General features: G+C 43.4%; 1 protein-coding gene across 3 annotated transcripts; it reads left to right on the top strand.

The window, feature by feature from the left end:
• Window positions 1-1,064: 1,064 nt before the first annotated feature.
• On the top strand, window positions 1,065-7,927 carry ccdc92bb (coiled-coil domain containing 92Bb). Of its 3 annotated transcripts, none has more exons than XM_085420889.1 (4): window positions 1,065-1,349; window positions 1,686-1,886; window positions 1,978-2,025; window positions 6,629-7,927. In XM_085420889.1, exons 1-4 carry the CDS (start codon window positions 1,310-1,312, stop codon window positions 7,342-7,344), a joined length of 1,005 nt encoding a protein of 334 aa, XP_085277015.1. In that variant the 5' UTR covers window positions 1,065-1,309; the 3' UTR covers window positions 7,345-7,927. The 3 variants fall into 3 exon arrangements, with proteins under 3 accessions (XP_085277015.1, XP_085277016.1, XP_085277017.1); XM_085420890.1 differs by having other exon boundaries at window positions 1,686-1,874; window positions 6,629-7,924; XM_085420891.1 differs by having other exon boundaries at window positions 1,726-1,886; window positions 6,629-7,910.
• Window positions 7,928-10,114: the final 2,187 nt, after the last annotated feature.

Here is a 10,114-nt window from a genome sequence, read left to right as displayed (position 1 = left end):
TAATTCAGTTTTTGTATATGTAATATTCATATAACTGCTACCTCCTTTTAATTTCAGAGGCAAACATTGACTTAGCTAAAGCAACAATTACTGGTTACTTCTCTTTGTCAGACAAAACATCACCTGCCAAAGCAAATGCTGTTTTTTGTTTTGTATTTTAGATCATTTTTGAAAGATTCAGAGTTACACAAAAGGAAAGTATTCTGAATCTGCACGAATGAGAAACTTTACAGTAATTTTAAACAGAATATATATTTTCCATCTTTTTTTGGTCCAAGCTTTTAAAAGAGATATAATTATTTTCACTCTGTTCGGGATGTTGTCCACATCAAAGGAACAGATCAGAAAATAGGGACTTTTTAGGTTCTTTAGTTTCTTTCTTTACCAACACTTCACAAAACATATTACAAATTTTAATTTTAATTTCCTTGTCATTGAAAATAAGGTCTTACAAAAAACAAAAGTACACCAGCCCATTCAGTCTCTTGTAGAAGCTCCATACCAGCAATAACTTGAAGTAATCTTTTCCTGTATGACTTCATCCGTCTCTCACATCATTTTTGGAGGAATGTTGACATCTGCTTTTACAGACGTCCTCCCACCTGCCGATGATCAGTTAATCAGCACCTTTTTTGCTGTTCATATGATGGTGTATTTACCTAATGTATCTAATTTTAAGGTAAATACTAAGAACCATATTTATTTCTAACAAAGAATAAAAAAGGGCATACTTTCTTTTTACCATAACTGTAAATTAAATAAGGTAAATTGATTAAATGAGTAAAATAAAAAAATTTTACTGGATATGTAAGACAATAAAAACAGAACATAGAAGAAATAATCTAATACAGAAAATGCTGCTGATTGGAATTTTTTGTGAAACAGTTTTTTCTATCCTTGTATGAAGCACGGGTTGCTGTCATATAAGCAAAATACACTTCTGACTCTGTTCACGTTGGAGTAAAGATGAACTGTTGTGGGCTTATTGGTGAATTTTGAGGCATTTAGAGCGGGTTACATTTCAGGAAGCTCCTCCTCCTCCTGGTGCTGCTCCGTGGCACCGACAACCTCACACTCCGTGGTGCTTTTGTTGTGAATACATCACCGCGCTGCACATAGCCAATAACCAGAAGGTTACGAGGAGGTTGTTTCGACTCAGCCTGCAGTAGGATTCATTCATTCGTGTCGTCCCGGAGAAGAAAACAAGCGAGCGCTTTTGCAGACTGATCGCTTTGCACGGGCCTTTTGTTTTCTGCGTTTCTGCTCCATCAAGGACGGGAAATAAAGAGCCAAATCTATACGGAGATCCATGACAGACGCTTTGGAGAGGATATCGCTTCAGTATCACGGTAGGCCACAGCCGGTGATGGAGATAAATGAGAGACTGAGTAAACGTGCAGAAATGAGAAAGCTCATAAAACTGATAATATTAAATAAGAGCAGGCTACTGTCAAATCACCCAAGAAGCAGATGCATAGAAATGCATTAAAAACCCTTAAATGATGTCGAAAAGCATTGTAATATAACACCAGTTATGCTATATTGCATGAAGAAAAATGCATAATTACTAATGGATATCATTGAGTGATATAATCTTATTTTAAGTGTTCGCTTGCAAGTATTACTCAATGCCAGCATTGAAACTGCGACACTAATATAAACAGCTGTGGTAATAAATCTTGCAGCCAATCCAAAGACAAACCAGCCATCAACATCTGTGCACAGGTTCTGCAGGGGTTCGGCCATGGATGCCGGGAGGCTCGAGCAGCAGGTGGCCAGTGTGGAGAGAGGCATCACCTTCCTGAAGCAGGAGCACCTGGCCATGCTGACTGGCCTGCAGCTGGAGATCACACACCTGAAGAGGCGCTGTCACGGTCAGTGTACAGGTGAACTGCTCTTGCCATCTCATTATGTACTTACTTGTCTTATATTTGTCTGTCTGCCAGCCTGTTGTACTACTTCCTTTCTTGCCTGCAGAGCTGAGCTGTGAGCTGGACTCCAGGTTTCCCGACAGAAACACAGCAGGTGAGAAATTACAAACCCTTGCTGAGCAAGGGAAAAATGATATATGAGAGATGCTGAAACTTTATATCATAGCTGTAGAGATCTAAAAAAAGAAAAGATGGGCAGAGGACAACTGAGAATTAACAGGGTTACACTGACAGGGCAAGCTTGCTAATATTTATAAAATCTATATTTATTGTAAATTGTCACAAAGCAGAGCTACAAGTCGATAATAGATTTTAAATACCGTGATTTTAAATCTTGTTTTTCAGTTATCAGCTGGATTAGCTGCTGTCATAGTTAAAAATGAGCCTAGGGAAATAAAAAGTTATGTCTGTAGATCCCAGTGTTGACTTATTTGTAGCAGTACATGATGATATTGGTTTGTTGTTAGAATTTTGAGTTGCATATTTAAAATATATCAAATAAAGTTATCAAAATGACGTGAGATTATAAAGTTTTGCGACTCTTCTAAAAAATAATTAAAGATCCTAGCTCACTGAAATTTAGCCCTTACTTTGTAGATATACCTCTTAGGTAGCACTCTGCTTCCAGTGTGTCTGCCACTATATAGTACTGTAGTATAATACTGACAAATTAGACTCATGTCTCTCTTGATTTGATTCTTGATGTGGTCAAAACAGCTACCCTTAATCTTTAATTTCATTTGGGAGAGGGAGACAAAGTAGAAAGTTTTCAAACTTGGTGAGTGGGGTGGGCGATAAGTGGTAGTTCTGCTGATGTAGCATGTTTTTAATAATGCATGGTGTTCCCCAGTCATGATTCTGACCTGATGTGTCGCCTTTGACAATGTAGACATTCCCACTAACAACCCCAGTTTGGTTTTCAAATCATAGTCAAGACATTCAGCCTCATAATTCTGGCTGCATGTTTGACCACGCTTCTTGGCAGAATTGGTTTCCTGGCACAGACCCACAAATTTTCAATAGTGTTGAGACTGGGACTTCAGAAGCTTAATGTTAGCTTGCTTTTCCAGATATCCAAATTCAGATTTGATGTGTTTGTAATAGAGATGGCACGATACCACTTTTTTATGTCCGATACCGATACCGATATCATAAATTTGGATATCTGCCGATACCGATATGAATCCGATATAGTGTTTTTTAATAAACAAAACTGTTTTTTAAATATCTTGCTGCATTTTGTATAAGTTCATACTCAAGTTTAAAACAACAACTACACTAAAGCTATTCTGTTATACCTGTATGCAAAAAAAAAATTTCATAGTTCAGCAATACTGATCAATCTAATAAACTTAAACCTACACCATCCTCCCTATTCTGGTATTTTAAAGAGTACTTAGCATAAATATTAAGCAACCTAACTAATAGGGTTCCAACTCCCAGCAACAACAAAAATAAATAAATAAAAAATAGGGAACCACCCCTCACGCTCCACCTCATGATGCTTAATCGACGTAATCAACCTTAATTTGATGCAGTGTGAAAAAAAATGCACAGAAATCAATTATTTTTCAAGAAATATTAAATAGATTCAACATCTTTCTTCAACAAAATTGCAGACTGCACAGATGGTACCTTCCCAAAGGAAAAAGTACTATAGCTTACTAGGGTATATATATTAGACTTAATAGTTACTATATACAGTAATTGACTTCTATTCATTTTACATCAAATTAAAACTTTGGGTGTAAGATAATTATTTATTAAAAGCTAGACATTTTAAATGAGAATAAGAAAGAAAAGTATGTCTTTGTGCCCCCTTTTCCCTGTTAATGCCCTATCGGCCCCCCTGGCTAAACTTTGCTAGATCCGCCCCTGCACAGTTACCAGCGTCAGCTACGTAGAAAAAGATCCTCGAGTAGAAAGTAATAATAAATAAATTCTAACAACAGCTTAAGCTTAAACGTGCTGCTGTTGTTTATCCGCTGGTTTCCTCTTTCTGGTGCAAAGTGGGCCAAAAGCAAACTAGAGACACGGACTCCTGACAGAAAAGCCGATCAGCTGATCGTTAAGCAGTTTCATGATTGAAGTAGCAGCAAGAAGAGGCAGTCGCTCCATATATCGCTTGTTAAGCTTAACGCAGGAATGCTTTACAAACATTCAGAGATGGACTTACACACTTGCTTTACTTCTCTTGGGATAACTTTGTCGGAGATGAAATGCCGGGTTGCTAGCGAAGCTCCAAATGCTATCCAGACCACTGACAGGTCGGCATGCCACAGCCGCTCTATCACGTGATGCATACTGCTCCGACGTGCTAACGTTCTGAGGTGAGTTACGGTGTGTTGCAAGTTTTGTGAGGTGCTTTCGTGATATTTAATGGATCGGATTACATTTTTTATTTTTCTCCGATATCCGATCCAGTAATTTAGGTCAGTATCGGACCGATACCGATATGTAATATCGGATCGGTCCATCTCTAGTTTGTAATCATCATCCTGTGGGAACACTCAATCACTCATTATTCCATTCTAATGTACCGGTATCACAGCAAACAGCCCCAGAGCATGATGCTACCACCACCATGCTTCACATTTGCTACACTGTTCTTAGGTTTGAAAGCCTCACCTTTACTCCTGCGAACACACCTCTATTCATTGTGGCGAAACAGCTCAATCTTTGTCTCGTCTGACCATCACATTTTCCCCAGAAGGCGTTTGGCTCGTCTCTGTGGGCCTCGACCTTGAAGGTGTGCTTCTTTCTTGGTTGAAATCCTCCCAGTCCTTGGTGATATAAAACTCACTTCACTGTGGACAGTGATGCTGGTATTCCAGCAGTTTCCAGTTCATGGGAGGCTTGAGCCTTGCTGGTTCCTGATTATTCTTCGGTGGTGGTTCGATCCCAGGCTGCCTCCTGACTGCATGCCAAATATCCTTGGGCAAGATACTAACCCCATGTTTGCCTACTGGTGGTGGTCAGAGGGCCCGGTGGCGCCAGTGTCCGGCAGCCTCGCCTCTGTCAGTGCGCCCCAGGGCAGCTGTGGCTACAATGTAGCTTGCCATCGCCAGTGTGTGAATGTGTGTGAATGGGTGAATGACTGAATGTAGTGGCCTCAGAATCTCATCTCTGATTTTTGCAGATGATGTGGTTCTGTTGGCTTCATCGGGTGAGGGCCTCCAGCTCGCACTGGAGCGGTTCGCAGCCGAGTGTGAAGCAGCGGGAATGAGGATCAGCACCTTCAAATCTGAGGCCATGGTTCTCAGCCGGAAAAGGGTGGAGTGCCCACTCCGGGTCGGGGATGAGTTCCTGCCCCAAGTGGAGGAGTTCAAGTATCTCGGGGTCTTGTTCGCGAGTGATGGGAGAAGGGAGCTGGAGATCGACAGACGGATTGGGGCTGCAGCTGCCGTAATGCGGACGCTGCTGTCGTGGTGAAGAGGGAGCTGAGTGTAAAAGCGAAGCTCTCAATTTACCGGTCGATCTACGTCCCTACCCTCACCTATGGCCACGAGCTGTGGGTAGTGACCGAAAGAACGAGATCGCGGATACAAGCGGCAGAAATGAGCTTCCTCCGAAGGGTGGCTGGCCTCTCCCTTAGAGATAGGGTGAGAAGTTCGGCCATCCGGGAGGGGCTCAGAGTAGAGCAGCTGCTGCTCCACATCGAAAGGAGCCAGCTGAGGTGGTTCGGGCATCTGACAAGGATGCCCCCTGGGCGCCTCCTGGGTGAGGTGTTCCAGGCATGTCCCACCGGGAGGAGGCCCCGGGGCAGACCCAGGACACGCTGGAGAGATTATATCTCTCGGCTGGCCTGGGAACGCCTTGGTATTCCCCCGGATAAGCTGGAGGAGGTGGCTGGGGAGAGGGAGGTCTGGGCCTCTTTGCTTAGGCTGCTGCCCCCGCGACCCGGCCCCGGACAAAGCGGATGAAAATGGATGGATGGATGGATGGATGGATGGATGGACTGAATGTAGTGTGAAGCGCTTTGGGGTCCTTAGGGACTAGAAAAGCGCTATACAAATGCAGGCCATTTACCATTCTTGAACAACCTAACCAGTTTCCACTAATCTGAGGGTGACAGTGTGGGTTCTCTGAAAAAGCTGTACTTACAGTTGGTTGAACTGATGTTGGAATGTGCAGATGTTTAGAACTGGCTCCAAGAGGCATTCCTGACATGTGTAAACCTGTAATTCACCTTCTTAGATCGATCTTAATCGAGTCCTTGGACTCAACTGAGGTGCTGAGTGCTGTCAAACAAATCCTTTTTATGTTGGCAAAGAGAAACTAAGAGTTACAGTTACTACACAGTGCTGGAAATGGTCCCTAATGCACAATAATGCATGCAGGTGGAGATCTGCCAAACTGAAGGTTTTGGAACTTTGTGATTGTACCCTGTACCGTAAGCTCTGATGCAAAATGTGATCTAAATAATAGATTTTTTTTTTTAATTATTGGGCCAGGTTTCACTGACTGATAAGCAAAAGTAGACAGAAAGCACAGTGAAAAGTGAAATTCATGCAGAATAAGATAAGAATGAATGGTTAAGTAGATGAATCAACAGATATTAATCACAGAAAAACAGACCAAAGTCTGGCACTAGAAGGTAAACAGTGAACCCCTCATAATTTGTAGTGTATCTCATAGATTTAGTATCCACTGAACCTGCATTTCTGTGTGTTTGTGTTTTCATATATGCTTCACAGAGGAGGAGGCAGAGCTGGCGGCACGTTGTGATGCTGCAGAGCGACTTCTACAGGACCAGCACTGCATGATGGTCGCTGCACGGGGGGAACTGCGGGCCAGCCGGGCACGGGCATCGGCACTCGGGAGGAGCCTCAGAGAAGAAGAGCGACGTTTCTTAGAGGAGCTGAAACGTCGAAGCCACAAGATCACACTGCTGAGTCGTGAGCTTCAGCGGCAAAATGTCACGACCACGACCCTCTGTCACGAGCTGCACACTGCGCGGTTAAAACTGTTCCAGCAGCAGCAGAGCAGTGGGTCTGCTCCTGAGGGAGAGGAGGAGGCCAGAGGAAAGGAGCAGGAGGAGGAGGAAGAGGAAGAAGAGGAGGATGAAGATGATGAAGATGGTGAAGGGGAGAGCTCAGACTGGCTACTGTCTCCACCTCCTCCTGTCTCTCCCAGCCAATCAGAGGCAAGGCAGAGGATGCGCATCAGCGTAAGAGAGGAGAGGGTCAGGGCTTGCGTCCCACAGGAGAGAGTGACATCACCACAGCAGCCACACCCCATGCCTGACCCCGCCCTCTTCCTGGTGCCACTTAGGTACCGCCTCCTCCGCATGCACCAGCCAGTCAGATCACAGGATGGAGAAGGGCTGGAGGACGAATGGGAGGATATTGATGACAGCAGGGTGCCCAGGAGGGTGGACATGGGAGCAGGGGAGGGAGAAACTGCTCTGTGATGAAGACAGGGAGGTGGCGTTGTCTTCCAACAGGTCTCAGCTAACGTCTGATGCAGTTATACTAGAAAAAGATCCAGATGAGAGCGATGTAACCTTGTGATTGTGTGTAGATTTTGGGAGGTTAGAGTTAAGTTGTGCAGGAGTGCGTGATCCAACCTACACGTAGACGTTATTAGGTGAATTTGTTAAATTGATGGTGCAGCTTATAGTCTGAAAGTGTGAAGAAACAGGGCAAAAAAAGCAAAGAAGATTAATGGCTTCATATGGATGCCTTTTGATTTAAACACTGTTGATCACAGCTTTTTTCCTATAATTAGTAGCCTTGCCTCTGGGTTCATGAACACTGACATCGTGCCGATAAAGTGGCTGTCTGCTTTCTCACTGCACAAGCTGTACTGCAGGTTTGGAGAGTCACTCTGAAAGGCTTAGGGACATTTTGTAATCATTCGCACTTTATTAAATCCATGCAATGTGCCTGTTAATGGCCGAAAATTATGTGGTCATGTTTTTTGTTCTATAGTTGACTTCTTAGGCTGCCTCTAATAACATTAGCGAGTTCTCTGCCCTAGTTAAGTCTCCCACTAAGCTGTAATAATTTATTTTATATTCATTACATGTTTCCTTAGAAGATTCTTTAAGGACACAAAGGTAGGGGGAAAGTGCATCATCCAAATCTTTATTCCAGGCTTAGGTCATACATACAGTGGGGCAAAAAAGTATTTAGTCAGCCACCGATTGTGCAAGTTCCCCCACTTAAAATGATGACAGAGGTCAGTAATTTGCACCAGAGGTACACTTCAACTGTGAGAGACAGAATGTGAAAAAAAAATCCATGAATTCACATGGTAGGATTTGTAAAGAATTTATTCGTAAATTAGGGTGGAAAATAAGTATTTGGTCACCTCAAACAAGGAAAATCTCTGGCTCTCACAGACCTGTAACGTCTTCTGTAAGAAGCTTTTCTGTCCCCCACTCGTTCCCTGTATGAATGGCACCTGTTTGAACTCATCATCTGTATAAAAGACACCTGTCCACAGCCGCAAACAGTCAGACTCCAAACTCCGCCATGGCCAAGACCAAAGAGCTTTCGAAGGACACCAGGAAAAGTATTGTAGACCTGCACCAGACTGGGAAGAGTGAATCTACAATAGGCAAGCAGCTTGGTGTGAAAAAATCAACTGTGGGAGCAATCATCAGAAAATGGAAGACATACAAGACCACTGATAATCTCCCTCGATCTGGGGCTCCACGCAAGATCTCATCCCGTGGGGTCAAAATGATCATGAGAACGGTGAGCAAAGATCCCAGAACCACACGGGGGGACCTGGTGAATGACCTGCAGAGAGCTGGGACCAAAGTAACAAAGGTCACCATCAGTAACACACTACAACGGCAGGGAATCAAATCCCGCAGTGCCAGACGTGTTCCGCTGCTGAAGCCAGTGCATGTCCAGGCCCGTCTGAAGTTTGCCAGAGAGCACATGGATGATACAGCAGAGGATTGGGAGAATGTCATGTGGTCAGATGAAACCAAAGTAGAACTTTTTGGTATAAACTCAACTCGTCGTGTTTGGAAGAAGAAGAATACTGAGTTGCATCCCAAGAACACCATACCTACTGTGAAGCATGGGGGTGGAAACATCATGCTATGGGGCTGTTTTTCTGCCAAGGGGACAGGACGACTGATCCGTGTTAAGGACAGAATGAATGGGGCCATGTATCGTGAGATTTTGAGCCAAAACCTCCTTCCATCAGTGAGAACTTTGAAGATGAAAGGTGGCTGGGTCTTCCAACATGACAATGATCCAAAACACACCGCCCGGGCAACAAAGGAGTGGCTCCGTAAGAAGCATTTGAAAGTCCTGGAGTGGCCTAGCCAGTCTCCAGACCTCAACCCCATAGAAAATCTGTGGCGGGAGTTGAAAGTCCGTGTTGCTCGGCGACAGCCCCAAAACATCACTGCTCTCGAGAAGATCTGCATGGAGGAATGGGCCAAAATACCAGCTACTGTGTGTGCAAACCTGGTAAAGACCTATAGTAAACGTTTGACCTCTGTTATTGCCAACAAAGGTTATGTTACAAAGTATTGAGTTGTATTTTTGTTATTGACCAAATACTTATTTTCCACCCTGATTCACGAATAAATTCTTTACAAATCCTACCATGTGGATTCATGGATTTTTTTTTTTCACATTCTGTCTCTCACAGTTGAAGTGTACCTCTGGTGCAAATTACTGACCTCTGTCATCATTTTAAGTGGGAGAACTTGCACAATCGGTGGCTGACTAAATACTTTTTTGCCCCACTGTAAGTAGGCAAAAGAAATGCTGATAAAATAGATAGAAAGGTCAAATGCAAACACAGAAAACACAAGGATCTTAAAATTGAGGTGAATAGCTCAATCTATTCCAATGATGACCTGGCATTAATCACTCTAGTGAAAGTGATTAAGTTATTGGATGTAGAAACAGTAAAAAATTGGCAAATGGGTTGGTGTTCAAATAGCACCCTTCTTCTCAGTTGAACATTCAAAACACTTCCTAGTACTACGTCTCATTCACCCAATCACACACACATTCATACAGTGTATGGTGCATTCATATTATGTATGCATAGGTACTTTGTGACATTCCAGTATGCATCAGAAGCAACTTGTAGGTCTAGTATCTTCCCTAAGGATTCTTTGGCATGGAGGAGTCAAGAATCGATCCAACAACCTTTTGAGTAGTAGATGACTCACTCCATATCCTCACAGATGCCCAAAATGGAAG

The sequence above is a fragment of the Rhamphochromis longiceps genome, linkage group LG10, assembly GCF_057381845.1.
Source record: "Rhamphochromis longiceps isolate RC_006_pf linkage group LG10, R_longiceps_female_GT1.1, whole genome shotgun sequence".
Classification (NCBI taxonomy): Eukaryota; Metazoa; Chordata; class Actinopteri; order Cichliformes; family Cichlidae; genus Rhamphochromis; species Rhamphochromis longiceps.
This window is presented reverse-complemented; position numbering and strand designations above follow the sequence as displayed.